Here is a 19,609-nt window from a genome sequence, read left to right as displayed (position 1 = left end):
CCTCCTTAATATTCTACAACTGTCATTAACTTACCTAACATTCTACAATGATGTCCTGTACTTGCTTATCATTCTATAATTATGTCATTACTTTACTTTAGATCGATGTCATGTAATTATTTACATTCTACAATGTCATGTACTTATTTACATTCTACAATGTCATGTAATTATTTACATTCTACAATGTTATGTACTGTTGTTTAATCTGGAGCCAGAAGATGTTTAAAGAGGGCACGATGCATAAACTTAAAATCAGAAGTATTTATTCCCTATTGGATAGAATTGTAATAAAATTTGTCTGAGCGCTATCTGTGTCCCTAGGAGCATTCAACATGGCGACTTACACAGGGCGGTGCGGACGCGCCCTTCCCCTCGCGCTCTTACAATATATATCACAATGTATGAATATGCAATGAGGCGTGGAATCTTCCTCTGCCTTCTCCTTCCTTGACTCCGACTTCATATCTGTTGTTGTCCTTCAGACCTCGGCAAAGAAGCCACGTCAACAGTGGCAAGAATGTGGGCGATAAGAGTGAATGTGCGTATGCGTGAACTTGGACCCAGTTTCAACTGGAACTTAGAGGATATGATTAGTTCCACAGCCTATTCTAAGCATATATATACTAAACATTTCTTAATCACTTCATCCTTCATTATCTTAATTATATCCCAACAGTACCGTATTTTCCGCACTGTAAGGCGCACCGGATTATAAGGCGCACCTTCAATGAATGGCCTATTTTAAAACTTTGTTCATATATAAGGCGCACCACATTATAAGGCGCATAGAATAGACGCTACAGTAGAGGCTGAGGTTACTTTATGCATCCCGTAGTTGCGAGACCTGTTGTGGCTCAATATTGGTCCATATATAAGGCGCACTGGATTATAAGGCGCACTGTCAGCTTTTGAGAAAATTGGAGGATTTTAGGTGCGCCTTATAGTGCGGAAAATACGGTACTTAACATTCTACAATGTCATGTATTTAATTACCATTCAACAATGATGTCAGGTACTTATTTACATTCTACAATGATGTCATGTACTTATTTACATTCTACAATGTCATGTACTTATTTACATTCTACAATGATGTCATGTACTTATTTACATTCTACAATGTCATGTACTTACATTCTACAATGATGTCATGTACTTATTTACATTCTACTATGTCATGTACTTATTTACATTCTACTATGTCATGTACTTATTTACATTCTACAATGACGTCATGTACTTGTTTACATTCTACTGTCATGTACTTATTTACATTCTACAATGATGTCATGTACTTATTTACATTCTACTATGATGTCATGCACTTATTTACATTCTACAACGTAATTAACTTAATCTACAATGTCTTGTATTTAATTACCATTCCACAATGATGTCATGTATTTATTTACCATTCCACAATGTCATGTATTTAATTACCATTATACAATGATGTCATGTACTTATTTACATTCTACAATGTCATTTATTTAGTTACCATTCCACAATGTCATGTATTTAATTACATTCTACAATGATGTCATTAACTTAACAACCTACAATGATGTCATGTATTTAATTAGCATTCTATAATGTCATGTATTTAATTACATTCTACAATGATGTCATGTATTTAAATACCATTCAAGAATGATGTTACGTACTTAATTACCATTCTACAATGATGTCATGCTTTAATTAACGTTCTACAATGATGTCATGTGTTCACCTTGTAGGTGACTGTAATCAGCTCCTTTGTCTTCCCATCGTTGCCTCCACGGCCACTCAATGTCTTCTTTGCTGTTTGCATCCTGCTTGCCTGCGGCTCTGCCATAGTACTGGTAGATACACACACACACACACACACACACACACACACACACACACACTTACCAAAAAGATGTGTAAACACAACTTTTCTCCTCAGATCTTCTGGTACCGCCAAGGTGATCTGGAGCCTAAATTCCGAAATCTGATCTACTTCAAGCTGGCGTCCATCGTGCTGCTGTGTCTGTGTGCCAACCTCTACTTCCACGACGTCAGGTGAGGAGCAGAACGCTGCCACCTCAACACGTGGACTCTTGATGAATCCTCCCCCTTGGACCAAAAAGGACGTGCACGCACACATCACTTCCTGTTTGTGTTTGTCTGACGGACCATGGACATGGCGGAGGTTGCCACGACGACCAGCCTGTCGTGACATGCTTTGTAGATGAACACCCCCGCTACGGCACAAACCACTTCCTGTCAAGTGGTCACCTCGAAAGACTATGTTGGACATGACGCAGGAAGTTGACTCAGTTGTTGGGTGAAGGTCTAGCTTTACATGTGAAGTGTTTGCGTAACGTTAACACCCCCTCCCCCGCCCTCACACGACGTTAGGATTGTCAAAGTTTCCTTTTTTTATTTGACTATTTTACGGAATAAATACATGCAACTGAGTCCGCTCTTCTTGTTTGGCACAGTCGACGTAAAGTGTCCTTTTTGAAGATGAAAAAGTTCTAATCGGAACCTTCCTGGTTCTCCAAGATGGGATCTGGGGACAAAGACGTCTTTAGTTGAAGTTTGTCAAACACACGTCACTCGTGCATCACCTGTCAGCGTGCTGCTGATGTTGGGAGGGGACACGATCAGGACGGCGCCGTCGCTCGGTATCTCGGGACGCGGCGGTGAGGTCATCTCCTGATGCACGCAGACAAGATGTTGACATTTTGGATCAGAGTCACGGCACACATCTTAGCAAACTCTTTCACACCTTTGTCATTGGCTCCTCACTTCCCGCCACTTTTTCCGAACGTTCCAGAATACCGGAAGCATCCTGACTCTGCCCCTCGGTCTCTACGACCAGCTCTGCTTGGTCGAGAGAGTCCGAGGGGGCGGAGTCGGAGGTGAGAGTCTGGATGATGACGCCGTCGCTGGAGCAGAGGCTGTCGGCCTTGAACAAACATGAAACATTAAAGCGTGGTCCTCATGCAGATAAGTCCGGAAGAGGCGTGGAGACGAACCGCCAGGCTGTGGAGGATGATGTGCTCGTGGGATGCTGAGGAGGAGCCCGTCGTCAAGGTAACGGTGCCGCTATTGGCTAAGCTGATGGGCAGACCCTGATTGGACGTTGTCTGCAGGACGTATGTGCCCGGCGTGCTGGTGGGCTGCAACTGGAAGGACTGACAGCAACACAATCATCACTTTAGCACACAGGTGTCAAATTTAAGGCCCGGGGGCCAGATCTGGCCCGCAAACACCTGGAAATGGTATGTGTCAACAAAGTACTTAATATTTTCTCACTAAATGTAATGTATTTTTTTCATTTTGACAGAAAAAAATATATGTACTGCTTGAAATTGCTTTAACAGTATCCAATATTGCAACAAATATTGCAGTATATTATACTTTCCAATCATGTTTTTGTCTAATAGAATAGAATAGAAAGTACTTTATTGATCCCTGGGGAAATTCAGCACCACAGTTCGCTCACAATAAACCTGGTTAGCGCCGTGCATGGCAGCTCCCGCCATCTGTGTGAATGTGGAAATAGTGTCAAAGCGCTTTGAGTTCCTTAAAAAGTTAGAAAAGCGCTATACAAGTAAAACCCATTTACCATTTAAACAAAAATACCGAATTTTTCGGACTATAAGTCGCACCGGCCGAAAATGCATAATAAAGAAGAAAAAAAACATATATAAGTCGCATTTTTGGGGGAAATATATTTGATAAAAGCCAACACCAAGAATAGACATTTGAAAGGCAATTTAAAATAAGGAATAGTGAACAACAGGCTGAATAAGTGTACGTTATATGAGGCATAAATAACCAACTGAGAACGTGCCTGGTATGTTAACGTAACATATTATGGTAAGAGTCATTCAAATAACTATAACATATAGAACATGCTATACGTTTACCAAACAATCTGTCACTCCTAATCGCTAAATCCCATGAAATCTTATACGTCTAGTGACTCTAGTCTCTTACGTGAATGAGCTAAATAATATTATTTGATATTTTACGCTAATGTGTTAATAATTTCACACATAAGTCGCTCCTGAGTATAAGTCGCACCCCCGGCCAAACTATGAAAAAAACTGCGACTTATAGTCCGAAAAATACGGTACTTAACTTTACAGCAAACTACCCATTAAATTAATAATAATGAGAATACATTTTACATTGTTCTTTACAGCATATTACTGTAAATTAAAAAAAACTACTACTGTTTTTTTTGCGCTCAATAACTGTTTACTGAACTGCCGGTTTTGACTGTAAAATCTACGGTTGTTGTTTTTAGCGGCGTATTACTGTAAATGGAAAGACGGTACTTTTGTTTTTACGGTAGAAAAACTGGCTTTAGTTGCCAGAATAAAAAAATAACTTTTTTCCATTCACAATATAATGTTGTAAAAAAAACCAATGTAAATTTAACACAAAAATTCTGGCAACTAAGCTGCCAGCTTTTTCTGTAAAAACACCCCCAAAAAACAGGGGTACTGTTTTACTATTTACTGTAAAACAACAACATATATTTTACAGTAAAATTTTGTAAATGTAATGTTTTTCCAGTAAAATTGACAGTCTACTTAAAACAATGTCCATCCATCCATCCATCCAATTTCTACCGCTTATTCGCTTCAGGGGCGCTGGAGCCTATCTCAGCTACAATCGGGCGGAAGGCGGGGTACACCCTAGACAAGTCGCCACCTCATCACAGGGTCAACATAACAATGTATATAATAATAATGAAATCCTAGCACATCCACTTACCGGCAAGATCTCGAAGGCCTGCAGAGCTGCGCCGCTGAGTGTGATGTCGTTGCCGTCGCCGCCTTCTGTCGTAGAGTCTGAGCATCAGAATGAAGTGACTCGGGTCAGCGCTCAAATGAGGGGAGGGCGGCACGAGTACGGCGGCGAGCCTCACCCAGGTGCGTGATCTGGAGCGGGATCTGCACGGGAATCTGCAACGCCGCCACAGAACCGGAGGCGGGGCCAGCGCCGCTCTCCTCCAATCGGCTGAGTCGTATCTGGAGGGAGGGGCTGCATGAGCCGCTTGCCGCCTGCGAGGACGCCATGACCTCATGGAGGGCCTTGAGTAAGACTGCACACACGCAAGATGTCAGCACTGACTACAAGAAACATCAATAGTTTTCTTGCGCCTACCACTGAAGGGGATCTTCTTGTGGTTGGCTATTTGTCTCTTGATGCTCCACCATTTGGATCGCAGCCACTGCGGCGAGCGCACGCTGCTCCACCCGCCAGCAAGCTCCTCCCACTGGATTTCGTTTTCATCTTCGACTTCCAACTCTAAAATCCTGACACACGCATACAAACCCCGTTTCCATATGAGTTGGGGAATTGTGTTAGATGTAAATATAAACGGAATACAATGATTTGCAAATCCTTTTCAACCCATATTCAGTTGAATATGCTACAAAGACAACTTATTTGATGTTCAAACTGATCAACATTTTTTTTTGTGCAAATAATCATTAACTTTAGAATTTGATGCCAGCAACACGTGACAAAGAAGTTGGGAAAGGTGGCAATAAATACTGATGAAGTTGAGGAATGCTCATCAAACACTTATTTGGAACATCCCACAGGTGAACAGGCAGATTGGGAACAGGTGGGTGCCATGATTGGGTATAAAAGTAGATTCCATGAAATGCTCAGTCATTCACAAACAAGGACGGGGCGAGGGTCACCACTTTGTCAACAAATGCATGACCATATTGTTGAACAGTTTAAGAAAAACCTTTCTCAAGCAGCTATTGCAAGGAATTTAGGGATTTCACCATCTACGCTCCGTAATATCATCAAAGGGTTCAGAGAATCTGGAGAAATCACTGCACGGAAGCAGCTAAGCCCGTGACCTTCCATCCCTCAGGCTGTACTGCATCAACAAGTGACATCAGTGTGTAAAGGGTATCACCACATGGGCTCAGGAACACTTCAGAAACCCACTGTCAGTAACTACAGTTGGTCGCTACATCTGTAAGTGCAAGTTAAAACTCTCCTATGCAAGGCGAAAACCGTTTATCAACAACACCCAGAAACGCCGTCGGCTTCGCTGGGCCTGAGCTCATCTAAGATGGACTGATACAAAGTGGAAAAGTGTTCTGTGGTCTAACGAGTCCACATTTCAAATTGTTTTTGGAAACTGTGGACGTCGTGTCCTCTGGACCAAAGAGGAAAAGAGCCATCCGGATTGTTATAGGCGCAAAGTTGAAAAGCCAGCATGTGTGATGGTATGGGGGTGTATTAGTGGCCAAGGCATGGGTAACTTACACATCTGTGAAGGCACCATTAATGCTGAAAGGTACATACAGCTTTTGGAGCAACATATGTTGCCATCCAAGCAACGTTACCATGGACGCCCCTGCTTATTTCAGCAAGACAATGCCAAGCCACGTGTTACATCAACGTGGCTTCATAGTAAAAGGGTGCAGGTACTAAACTGGCCTGCCTGTAGTCCAGACCTGGCTCCCATTGAAAATGTGTGGCGCATTATGAAGCCTAAAATAGCACAAGGGAGACCCCCGGACTGTTGAACAACTTAAGCTGTACATCAAGCAAGAATGGGAAAGAATTCCACCTGAGAAGCTTCAAAAATGTGTCTCCTCAGTTCCCAAACCTTTACTGAGTGTTGTTAAAAGGAAAGGCCATGTAACACAGTGGTGAACATGCCCTTTCCCAACTACTTTGGCACGTGTTTCAGCCATGAAATTCTAAGTTAATTGTTATTTGCAAAAAAAAAAAAAAGTTTATGAGTTTGAACATCAAATATGTTGTCTTTGTAGCATATTCAACTGAATATGGCTTGAAAAGGATTTGCAAATCATTGTATTCCGTTTATATTTACATCTAACACAATTTCCCAACTCATATGGAAACGGGGTTTGTACACAGAGCTATATATATATATGTGTGTGTCTGGTGTGGGAGTGGACGTGGACGTGTCCTCCCTCCTCACCTTCGCGTGAGGTTGAGGTCGTCGTCTTTGGTCCACTCGGTGCCGCCACTGTGCTTCCAATTAAGGTAGTTGAGCCATTTGGAGCGACACTGTTTCTCCGAGCGCGTGCCCACCTGATTGGCCACCGACGCCCAGGACACGCCCCTCGTGACCGCCGACCCCGGAGACGCGCCCGCCATCTCGTACACCACCTCGGCCAGACGGCGCTCCTCCTCCTCGCTCCACTTCCCTGAGCGCGAAGCAAACTAAACTATACTCTCTCTATACACGGCTCCGTAATAATGAGTTTGTACCCGTGTTGCACGTGTCCTTCATCAGGCGACAGCGGTCCTTGACGGAGGAGGCGCTGCGACCCAGCACGGCGCCGATGGTGGCCCAGTCGTTGCCATGGCGATCTCTTAGCCTGAACAACAACAGTCATGTGACCCCCAGGCAAACGGCAAACGCAGAAGACGACGAGAACGAAACTCACGTTTTTAACTTCTCAATCTCTCCTGGGGTGTACCTGACCGACCACACACACACACACACACACACACACACACACACACACACCTCATGTTAGCGCCCGCCTTCTTTGCCGTCATTGAGGGCGTCGCCCTCTTCCTCACTCACTTCCCAACGTGGTTGCGGTTGTCGTACATCCGTAGAACTCGTCTGTAGACGGCGAAGAGCGGCCTGTTCAGACCCAGCGCCACCGAGCGGTAGAAGTCTTTCCTCTCTTCTTTGGACATCTCAAAGATGATCTCGGCCGGGTCCTCCATGCCTCGCGACTGAAACGTAAATGCGCACAAACACACATTACACCAGGGGTGGACAAACTTTTTGACTAAAAAAAAATTTGGCCGGGGGCCAAAAGGAGACTGCATATATGTATATATATATATATATATATATAAATATATATATATATATATATATATATATATATATATATATATATATATATATATATATATATATATATATATATATATATATCAGTGTTTCTCACACATTCATTTATTTGTGGTGGCCCGCCACAAAAGAATTACGTCCGCCACAAATAAAATAAAATAAAATAAATAAAAAAATAAATAAAAAATTAAAATTAAAAAAATATATACAGTATATATATATATATTTTTTTAATTTTAATTTTTTTTATTTATCTATTTATTTTATTTTATTTTTATATTACAGGAAACACTGATATATATATATATATATATATATATATATATATATATATATATATATATATATATATATATATATATATATATATATCACTGATATATATATATATATATATATATCAGTGTTTCCCACACATTCATTTATTTGTGGTGGCCCGCCACAAAAGAATTACGTCCGCCACAAATAAAATAAAATAAAATAAAAAAAATAAAAAATAAATTAAAATTAAAAAAATATATATATATATATTTTTTTTTTGTCCTCTCCAGCTTCTCAGGCAAATCATATAGTTGATGTAGATGCCCATATCGGCTGTTCAGATTGACTTTACAAAAGAGAAGTGTAGGATACTTCTCTTGTTGCCTTATTTGTATTTGACTTTATTAAATGTATTTATATTAGAAACACAACATGTGTATATAACAAGCGGTGCAAAGTCTGCAGGCAGTAGGAAACACATGGTTAAGTGTAGGGAGTAAAACTGATGGCAGTCTAAAGTTCAAGATTTTTGGAGCTCTTTGTTCAGTGGATCAGATGTTTGATGAAGCTCTGTGTCTATCTACCACCACTACTGTTTTCTGTTTATTTGTTACTGACTGTGGCAGGACACCTCTGCCTCTGTTTCACTTTATGTTGCTGGTAAATAATATGGTTGTAGTAGTAGGCTAAAGTTAAATTATTTAGTATGCACTAATTAAAGGGGCAGAGCTTTGAGACATTTTAGCTTTTATATTTTATAAGATAGATTTTTTGTAAGAACCACAATTAATAAACATATTTCAGTGAATAACTTATTGTTCAAATCTGTATATAAATATGTACATAAAGTGTCGTAATTATATTGTAAAATGGATGGATGGAGGGATGGACGTTTAAAACAAAACTGTTATTATTAATTAGTAAGTATACATTTTTTGAGCCTTTTTAGAGAAAATCAAATCATTGTAGTAAATTATGCAAATTACTCCATGATGTCATGATGACCACACCCATAGCCACGCCCCCACCGCCACAGGTATCTTGGCAGTTTATGGGAAACACTGTATATATATATATATATATATATATATATATATATATATATATATATATATATATATATATATATATATATATATATGAAGTTGGCACGTTGTGTAAATGGTAAATAAAAGCAGAATACAATGATTTGCAAATCCTTTTCAACCTCAATTGAATAGACTGCAAAGACAAGACACTTAACGTTCCAACTGGTAAACTTTGTTATTTTCCGCAAATATTAGCTCATTTGGAATTTGATGCCTGCAACATGTTTCAAAAAAGCTGGCACAAGTGGCAAAAAAGACTGATAAAGTTGAGGAATGCTCATCAAACACTTATTTGGAACATCCCACAGGTGAACAGGCTAATTGGGAACAGGTGGGCGCCATGATTGGGTATAAAAGCAGCTTCCATGAAATGCTCAGTCATTCACAAACAAGGATGGGGCGAGGGTCACCACTTTGTCAACAAATGCCTGAGCAAATTGTTTAAGAACAACATTTCTCAACCAGCTTTTGCAAGGAATTTAGGAATTTCACCATCTGCGGTCCGTAATATCATCAAAAGGTTCAGAGAATCTGGAGAAATCACTGCACGTAAGCGATGATATTACGGACCTTCGATCCCTCAGGCGGTACTGCATCAAAAACCGCCGTCAGTGTGTAAAGGATATCACCACATGGGCTCAGGAACACTTCAGAAAACCACTATCAGTAACTACAGTTCGTTGCTACATCTGTAAGTGCAGGTTAAAACTCTACTATGCAAAACGAAAGCCATTTATCAACAACACCCAGAAACGTCGCCAGCTTTCTGGGTGTTGTCATCTAAGATGGACTGATGCAAAGTGGAAAAGTGTCCTGTGGTCTGACGAGTCCATATTTCAAATTGTTTTTGGAAACTGGACGTCGTGTCCTACGGACCAAAAAGGAAAAGAACCATCCAGACTGTTATAGGCGCAAAGTTCTAAAGCCAGCATGTGTGATGGTATGGGAGTGTATTAGTGGCCAAGGCATGGGTAACTTACACATCTGTGAAGGCACCATTAATGCTGAAAGGTACATACAGGTTTTGGAGCAACATATGTTGCCATCCAAGCAACGTTTTTTTCATGGACGCCCCTGCTTATTTCAGCAAGACAATGCCAAGCCTCATTCTGCACATGTTACAACAGCGTGGCTTCATAGTAAAAGAGTGCGGGTACTAGACTGGCCTGCCTGTAGTCCAGACCTGTCTCCCATTGAAAATGTGTGGCGCATTAAGAAGCCTAAAACGGAGACCCCCGGACTGTTGAACAACTTAAGCTGTACATCAAGCAAGAATGGGAAAGAATTCCACCTGAAAAGCTTCAAAAATGTGTCTCCTCAGTTCCCAAACGTTTACTGAGTGTTGTTAAAAGGAAAGGCCATGTAACACAATGCCCCTGTGACAACTTTTTTGCAATGTGTTGCTGCCATTAAATTTTAAGTTAATGATTATTTGCAAAAAAAATGTAGTTTGTCAGTTGTAACAATAAATATATTTTATTTGCAAATCATTGTATGGGGAAAGGTTGTTTGGATTGGGTCATATAAATTGATGCTATGCTCATGCCACTTCAACATAAAATTCATGGTCATTGAACGAAAATCGCCAATTTTGTCCGCAAGATAGTGGCATATTTGCAGCATTAGACTATAAAATATTTAAAATAAGGTTTAATACATGATAATAATAATAATAATAATAATAGATTTTATTTGTAAAAAGCACTTTACAATGAGTAAACAACCTCAAAGTGCTACAGTGTATTAAAAAAAACTAAAATAAAATAAAAAGATAATAAATAAAAAAATAAAAATAAAAACTAGAACAGCCAAATAGCTAAAACTAGTATGCATGTATCTAAAAAAAAAAGGCTTTTTTTTTAAAAGAAGGGTTTTTAAGCCTTTTTTAAAAGCATCCAAAGTCTGTGGTGCCCTCAGGTGGTCAGGGAGAGCGTTCCACAGACTGGGAGCGGCAAAGCAGAAAGCCCGGTCTCCCATTGTTCGTAGCTTTGTCCTCGGAGGTTGGATGAGGTTAGCCTGTTCGGAGCGGAGGTGTCGTGTGGAGGATTTGGGGGTGAGTAGTTCTTTGAGGTAGATGCTGCTAGCCAGACTTCATATTAAACTAGGGACGACTATCGGGCTAGACTGAACCCACCTTGACGTACTGCTTGATGTTACTCATGAGAACGTCGATCTCCTCTTTGGACCACATCCCTTGTTTCCACTTGTGACCTGGCGGCAAAGGACAAAAAAGAAAAGACACTCGGTGAGCTCCTCGCTATTAGCAAGGTGCTCGCCAAAAATGGCGTCCTGACCTTTGTTGGTCAGCGAGTCTTTGTCTTCTTTGGTGGTGAACCACGCCTGGCTGACGGCCGACACATCCGCCTTCTCATTGGCCGACAGCGCCTCCTCACGCAGGACCTGCGCACACGCCTGTGAGTCCACTGTGACCTGCAAGTCGCCGGGGGGGGGGCGCGGCCTACCTGAATGTGAGCCACGCCCTCCTGAGAGAGGCCGCCCTCCGCCGTGGTTGTCATGGTGACCTCAAAGCGCTCGTGGTCGTCGGCCACTGAGGACCCAGGAAGACCACATTAACTTGGTATGAATTGATCAGCGACTAATTATTTGATTGTGTTTGCTCACTGGGCACCGCCACCACAGAAAAGGACGAGTCTGAGTCCTCTGGGGCGACACACACTTTTTTGGCAGGGGGCTCACAGTCGTCATCTGCGCACACACACAAACACACGTGGTCAGCACACAAAGGGCATGGGTCGAGGATTGAGGGTGACGCACCGTTAGGGGGGGAGTGTAATGCGACGCCATCGTCGTCGTCGTGCGCCAGTGTGACCGACTCGACCGTTTCCAGCGTGTCGCCATCACGCTCCTCTTCGGCGGCGCTCATCACTCGCCTGCAAGTAATGATAATAATTAGTAACAACTGAACTGTTTATTTTATTCATCCAAATCTGGTTTCTAAACACTATAACGTCAAACTTGTTTCCACTGCAGTTATGGCTGCCCCGAGAAGGCCCTTTGTAAAAATGACAACAGATCTAACGGTAAAAAAAAACAATTGTACCGTTTTTTTTCCAATTACAGTAATATGCTGTAAAAATATTACAGTAAAATTGTGGCGACTGAGCTGCCAGTTTTTTTCTACTGCAACTGCAAAATAAAAAATATATATATGGTCTATGTAAAAATATATCAGACAATTATTTAATATTATCATTATTATTAGTCATAAATTATTCAGGTTTAAAAGGGATTTAACAGTAAAAAAACAACAATTGTACAGTTTTTTTCCAATTACAGTAATATGCTGTAAAAAAACAAAAAAAAACACTGATTTTTACAGTAAAATTGTGGTGAATGAGCTGCCAGTTTTTTTCTACTGCAACTGCAAAATAAATATATTGTCCATGTAAAAATATATCAGACAATTATTTAATATTATCATTATTATTAGTCATAAATTATTCAGGGTTACAAGGGATTTAAAGGTAAAAAAAAAACAATTGTACCGTTTTTCCAATTACAGTAATATGCTGTAAAAAAACCCACTGAATTTACAGTAAAATTGTGGCGACTGAGCTGCCAGTTAAAAGATATAATAGAAAATATTTAATATTATTTGTTATTATTATTAGTCATAAATTATTCAGGGTTACAACAGATTTAACGGTAAAAAACAACAACAATTGTACCGTTTTTCCAATAACAGTATATGCTGTAGAAAAAAAACAAAACACTGTGAATTTTACAGTAAAATTGTGTCGACTGAGCTGCCAGTTTTTTTCTACTGCAACTGCAAAATAAAAAAATAAATATATTGTCTATGTAAAAATACATCAGACAATTATTTAATATTATCATTATTATTAGTCATAAATTATTCAGGATTACAAGGGATTTAATGGTAAAAAAACAAATTGTATCGTTTTTCCAATTACAGTAATATGCTGTAAAAATATTACAGTAAAATTGTGGCGACTGAGCTGCCAGTTTTTTTCTACTGCAACTGCAAAATAAAAAATATATATATGGTCTATGTAAAAATATATCAGACAATTATTTAATATTATCATTATTATTAGTCATAAATTATTCAGGTTTAAAAGGGATTTAACAGTAAAAAAAACAATTGTACAGTTTTTTTCCAATTACAGTAATATGCTGTAAAAAAACAAAAAAAAACACTGATTTTTACAGTAAAATTGTGGCGAATGAGCTGCCAGTTTTTTTCTACTGCAACTGCAAAATAAATATATTGTCCATGTAAAAATATATCAGACAATTATTTAATATTATCATTATTATTAGTCATAAATTATTCAGGGTTACAAGGGATTTAACGGTAAAAAAAACAATTGTACCGTTTTTCCAATTACAGTAATATGCTGTAAAAAAAACCACTGAATTTACAGTAAAATTGTGGCGACTGAGCTGCCAGTTAAAAGATATAATAGACAATATTTAATATTATTTGTTTTTATTATTAGTCATAAATTATTCAGGGTTACAACGGATTTAACGGTAAAAAACAACAACAATTGTACCGTTTTTCCAATAACAGTATATGCTGTAGAAAAAAAAAAAAACACTGTGAATTTTACAGTAAAATTGTGTCGACTGAGCTGACAGTTTTTTTCTACTGCAACTGCAAATTAAAAAAAATATATATTGTCTATGTAAAAATACATCAGACAATTATTTAATATTATCATTATTATTAGTCATAAATTATTCAGGATTACAAGGGATTTAATGGTAAAAAAAACAAATTGTATCGTTTTTCCAATTACAGTAATATGCTGTAAAAATATTACAGTAAAATTGTGGCGACTGAGCTGCCAGTTTTTTTCTACTGCAACTGCAAAATAAAAAATATATATATGGTCTATGTAAAAATATATCAGACAATTATTTAATATTATCATTATTATTAGTCATAAATTATTCAGGTTTAAAAGGGATTTAACAGTAAAAAAACAACAACAATTGTACAGTTTTTTTCCAATTACAGTAATATGCTGTAAAAAAACAAAAAAAACCACTGATTTTTACAGTAAAATTGTGGCGAATGAGCTGACAGTTTTTTTCTACTGCAACTGCAAAATAAATATATTGTCCATGTAAAAATATATCAGACAATTATTTAATATTATCATTATTATTAGTCATAAATTATTCAGGGTTACAAGGGATTTAACGGTAAAAAAAACAATTGTACCGTTTTTCCAATTACAGTAATATGCTGTAAAAAAAAACACTGAATTTACAGTAAAATTGTGGCGACTGAGCTGCCAGTTAAAAGATATAATAGAAAATATTTAATATTATTTGTTTTTATTATTAGTCATAAATTATTCAGGGTTACAACGGATTTAACGGTAAAAAACAACAACAATTGTACCGTTTTTCCAATAACAGTATATGCTGTAGAAAGAAAAAAAACACTGTGAATTTTACAGTAAAATTGTGTCGACTGAGCTGCCAGTTTTTTTCTACTGCAACTGCAAATTAAAAAATATATATATTGTCTATGTAAAAATACATCAGACAATTATTTAATATTATCATTATTATTAGTCATAAATTATTCAGGATTACAAGGGATTTAATGGTAAAAAAAACAAATTGTATCGTTTCTCCAATTACAGTAATATGCTGTGGGAAAAAAAACACTGTGAATTTTACAGTAAAATTGTGGCGACTGATCTGCCAGTTTTTTTCTACTGCAACTGCAAAATAAAAAATACATATATTGTCTATGTAAAAATATATCAGACAATTATTTAATATTATCATTATTATTATTCATAAATTATTCAGGGTTACAAGGGATTTACGGTGAAAAAAAACAATTGTATCGTTTTTCAAATTACAGTAATATGCTGGGGAAAAAAACCCCACTGTGAATTTTACAGTAAAATTGTGGCGACTGAGCAGCCAGTTTTTTTCTGCTGCAACTGCAAAATAAAAAAAATAAAAAATTGTCTATGTATAAATATATCAGACAATTATTTAATGTTATCATTATTATTAGTCATAAATTATTCAGGCTTACAAGGGATTTAACGGTAAAAAAAAACAATTGTATTGTTTTTCCAATTACAGTAATATGCTGTAAATTATATTACAGTAAAATTGTGGCGACTGAGCTGCCAGTTTTTTTCTACTGCAACTGCAAAATAAAAAATATATATATGGTCTATGTAAAAATATATCAGACAATTATTTAATATTATCATTATTTTAGTCATAAATTATTCAGGTTTAAAAGGGATTTAACAGTAAAAAAAACAACAACAATTGTACAGTTTTTTTCCAATTACAGTAATATGCTGTAAAAAAACAAAAAAAACCACTGATTTTTACAGTAAAATTGTGGCGAATGAGCTGCCAGTTTTTTTCTACTGCAACTGCAAAATAAATATATTGTCCATGTAAAAATATATCAGACAATTATTTAATATTATCATTATTATTAGTCATAAATTATTCAGGGTTACAAGGGATTTAACGGTAAAAAAAACAATTGTACCGTTTTTCCAATTACAGTAATATGCTGTAAAAAAAAATACTGAATTTACAGTAAAATTGTGGCGACTGAGCTGCCAGTTAAAAGATATAATAGACGATTATTTCATATTATTTGTTATTATTATTAGTCATAAATTATTCAGGGTTACAACGGATTTAACGGTAAAAAACAACAACAATTGTACCGTTTTTCCAATAACAGTATATGCTGTAGAAAAAAAAAAACACTGTGAATTTTACAGTAAAATTGTGTCGACTGAGCTGACATTTTTTTTCTACTGCAACTGCAAATTAAAAAATATATATATTGTCTATGTAAAAATACATCAGACAATTAATTAATATTATCATTATTATTAGTCATAAATTATTCAGGATTACAAGGGATTTAATGGTAAAAAAAACAAATTGTATCGTTTTTCCAATTACAGTAATATGCTGTGGGAAAAAAAAAACTGTGAATTTTACAGTAAAATTGTGGCGACTGATCTGCCAGTTTTTTTCTACTGCAACTGCAAAATAAAAAATACATATATTGTCTATGTAAAAATATATCAGACAATTATTTAATATTATCATTATTATTATTCATAAATTATTCAGGGTTACAAGGGATTTACGGTGAAAAAAACCAATTGTATCGTTTTTCAAATTACAGTAATATGCTGGGAAAAAACCCCCACTGTGAATTTTACAGTAAAATTGTGGCGACTGAGCAGCCAGTTTTTTTCTGCTGCAACTGCAAAATAAGATAAAAAATATATTGTCTATGTAAAAATATATCAGACAATTATTTATTATTATCATAATTATTAGTCATAAATTATTCAGGCTTACAAGGGATTTAACGGTAAAAAAAACAATTGTACCGTTTTTCCAATTACAGTAATATGCTGTAAATTATATTACAGTAAAATTGTGGCGACTGAGCTGCCAGTTTTTTTCTACTGCAACTGCAAAATAAAAAATACATATATTGTCTATGTAAAAATATATCAGACAATTATTTAATATTATCATTATTATTATTCATAAATTATTCAGGGTTACAAGGGATTTAACAGTAAAAAAACAACAACAAATGTATAGTTTTTTTCCAATTACAGTAATATGCTGTAAAAAACAACAACACTGAATCGTACAGTAAAATTGTGGTGACCTATATGCCAGTTTTTTTCTACTGTAACTGCAAAAAAAATAAAAATTGTCTACGTAAAAAGATATAATACACAATTATTTAATATTATTATTGTTATTATTAGTCATACATTATTCAGGGTTAAAACTGATTTAACGGTAAAAAAAACCCCAATTGTACCGTTTTTACAATTACAGTAATATGCTGTATAAAAACCACTGTGAATTTTACAGTAAAATTGTGGTGACTGAGCTACCAGTTTTTTTCTACTGCAACTGCAACTGCAAAATCAAAAAATAATTATCATCTAAAGATATAATGATAAATAAATAATGGACAATCATTTAATAGTATTATTAGTCATAAATTATTCAGGGTTACAAGGGATTTAATGGTAAAGAAAACCCAATTGTACTGTTTTTCCAATTTCAGTAATATACTGTAAAAAAAAAAAAACACTGTGAATTTTACAGTAAAATTGTGGCGACTGAGCTGCCAGTTTTTTTCTACTGCGACTGCAAAATAAAAATATTGTCTATGTAAAAAGATATAATGGATAATTATTTAATATTATTATTGTTATTATTAGTCATAAATGATTCAGGGTTACAACGGATTCAACAGTAAAATACACAATTTTACCGTTATTACAATTACAGTAATATGCTGTAAAAAAACAAAAAAAACAACTAGTGAATTTTACAGTAAAATTGTGGCGACTGAGCTGCCAGTTTTTCTACTGCAACTGCAAAATCCCCCAAAAATGATCGTCTATGTAAAAATATATAATAGATAATTATTTAATATTACTATTATTATTAGTCATAAATTATTCAGGGTTACAATGTACAATTGGATGGATAACTTGCTTTGAAATCATAAGTCAAGCAGATATTAATTACATCAATTTTAACTCAAAAAAATTGTTAAATACATGATAGTATATTTGTTGCATTATCACATAATATTAAAGTTTAAAATATATGCAATTACATGCAATACATGTATGTTTTCTGTCAAAATGGAAATAACAAATACATATAGTAAGAAAAGATAAAACCCTTCGGCTTTTCACGTTAGATATACAGTATTTTTATTATTAATAGTCGAGACCAGTGTTTTTCAACCACTGTGCTGCGGAATACTGGTGTGCCGTGAGATACAGTCTGGTGTGCCGTGGGAGATTACCTAGTTTCACCTATTTGGGTTAAAACTATTTTTTGCCAACCAGTGATTATAGTCTGCAAATGATGTGTTGTTGTTGAGTTTCTGTACGGTCTGGATATCGGCAGAGTAACCGTGTAATACTCTTCCATATCAGTAGGCGACAGCCGCTAGCTAAATGCTTTGTAGATGTCCGAAACAGCGGGAGGCAGCGTGTATGTAAAAAGGTGTCTAATGCTTAAACCAAAAATAAACAAAAGGTGAGTGCCCCTAATAAAAGGCATTGAAGCTTAGGGAAGGCTATGCAGAACAAAACTAAAACTGAACTGGCTTACAAAGTAAACAAAAACAGAATGCTGGACGACAGCAAAGACTTACTGTGGAGCAAAGACGGCGTTCACAATGTACATCCGAACATGACATGACAATCAACAATGTCACAAAGAAGGATAAAAACAACTGAAATATTCTTGATTGCTAAAACAAAGTAGATGCGGGAAATATCGCTCAAAGGAAGACATGAAACCAAACTGCTACAGGAAAATACCAAAAAAAGCCACCAAAATAGGAGCGCAAGACAAGAAGTAAAACACTACACACAAGAAAACAGCAATAAACTCAAAATAAGTCAGGGCGTGATGTGACAGGTGGTGACAGTACACCTACTTTGAGACAAGAGCTATATTGATGCATGCTTGGTTATGCTTTAAAGTCATATCCAACAATTGTGACAACAACTTTTTACTGTCAACTGAGTTTAGTTTTTTAATGATTTCTGCTGGTGGTGTGCCTCTGCATTTTTTCAACGCAAAAAATGTGCTTTGGTTCAAAAAAGGTTTAAAAACACTGGTCTGGACAGCAGTTCACTTATTTTTCTCCAAATCCACTGAAGCAACAAACAAAATACTAAAGTTGTGTTTTTTCCACTCAAACTGAACACTTTCTTCACAAAGGTTTAACAGCACGTGTGCTGGATTTATAGTAATACTAACAATCACGAAACCAGTACCATTTTGTCGCAGAAGAACCGAAGGAACTGTCAGATATGTTTATTGTGGCATGTTAATTGTTAATTGCCTTATTCTTGGTAAGATGACGTCATTCATTAGTTCTTAGTCAAACTATCCACTGCTACCCTCTGCTGGTCACGCCTGGAACAGTCCATTCAATGGACAAATACATTAAATATTTATTTTTCCCAAACTGTGAAGTGTTTTTTTTTTTCTTCATCGCATTGCAGGGTGAATACACCATGATATTGACTTTACACTGACATGTGTTGCATGGAAAACAAAGTTTGATTGTGCGTCTGACAGAAAAAGAGGAAAAAAGCTACGGCGCCATTTTAGTCGCCCAGGAGAAGCTAATGGCGTACCGCAGTGGTATAAGCCTTTCTTTTCTAACATGTCGACATTTTTGCGGCTTTAAGCGCTCCGATGCGTCTCACGGTGTCGCCGACGAAACGCAAGACGCTAGTTTTTACCGCCGAATTGACTACTTACTTCCTGTTTTTAGTCCGGGGACTTGCAGGTACCAGGATGAAGCGAAGTGCCAGGATGGAGGACG

At 36.7% G+C, this 19,609-nt stretch overlaps 2 protein-coding genes across 5 annotated transcripts in view; one reads left to right on the top strand and one right to left on the bottom strand.

The window, feature by feature from the left end:
* Positions 1 to 2,444, top strand: part of tmem243b (transmembrane protein 243, mitochondrial b) — an 11,226-nt gene extending 8,782 nt beyond the window's left edge. For both annotated transcript variants that reach the window (XM_062066362.1, XM_062066363.1), the window contains 2 exons: positions 1,740 to 1,844; positions 1,931 to 2,444. In XM_062066362.1, the coding sequence (XP_061922346.1) occupies positions 1,740 to 1,844; positions 1,931 to 2,050 (225 nt within the window). In that variant the 3' untranslated portion in view covers positions 2,051 to 2,444. The remainder of the gene's footprint in view (positions 1 to 1,739; positions 1,845 to 1,930) is intronic.
* On the bottom strand, positions 1,512 to 19,609 carry dmtf1 (cyclin D binding myb-like transcription factor 1). Of its 3 annotated transcripts, XM_062066361.1 has the most exons (17): positions 19,546 to 19,609; positions 11,989 to 12,104; positions 11,836 to 11,919; positions 11,676 to 11,761; positions 11,508 to 11,613; positions 11,348 to 11,424; positions 7,583 to 7,740; positions 7,440 to 7,472; positions 7,261 to 7,370; positions 6,968 to 7,196; positions 5,155 to 5,306; positions 4,916 to 5,092; positions 4,762 to 4,838; positions 3,009 to 3,167; positions 2,759 to 2,938; positions 2,598 to 2,685; positions 2,372 to 2,539 (listed from the first exon to the last, which is right to left on the bottom strand). In XM_062066361.1, exons 2-17 carry the CDS (start codon positions 12,095 to 12,097, stop codon positions 2,505 to 2,507), a joined length of 1,860 nt encoding a protein of 619 aa, XP_061922345.1. In that variant the 5' UTR covers positions 12,098 to 12,104; positions 19,546 to 19,609; the 3' UTR covers positions 2,372 to 2,504. The 3 variants fall into 3 exon arrangements, with proteins under 3 accessions (XP_061922343.1, XP_061922344.1, XP_061922345.1); XM_062066359.1 differs by having other exon boundaries at positions 1,512 to 2,539; positions 11,836 to 12,104; XM_062066360.1 differs by lacking the exon at positions 19,546 to 19,609 and adding an exon at positions 19,419 to 19,511 and having other exon boundaries at positions 1,512 to 2,539; positions 11,836 to 12,104.

Source organism: Entelurus aequoreus, linkage group LG12 (genome assembly GCF_033978785.1).
Source record: "Entelurus aequoreus isolate RoL-2023_Sb linkage group LG12, RoL_Eaeq_v1.1, whole genome shotgun sequence".
NCBI classification, from domain to species: Eukaryota; Metazoa; Chordata; class Actinopteri; order Syngnathiformes; family Syngnathidae; genus Entelurus; species Entelurus aequoreus.
Note: the sequence above shows the minus strand (reverse complement) of the source record. Positions and strands in the feature narration are given on the sequence as shown.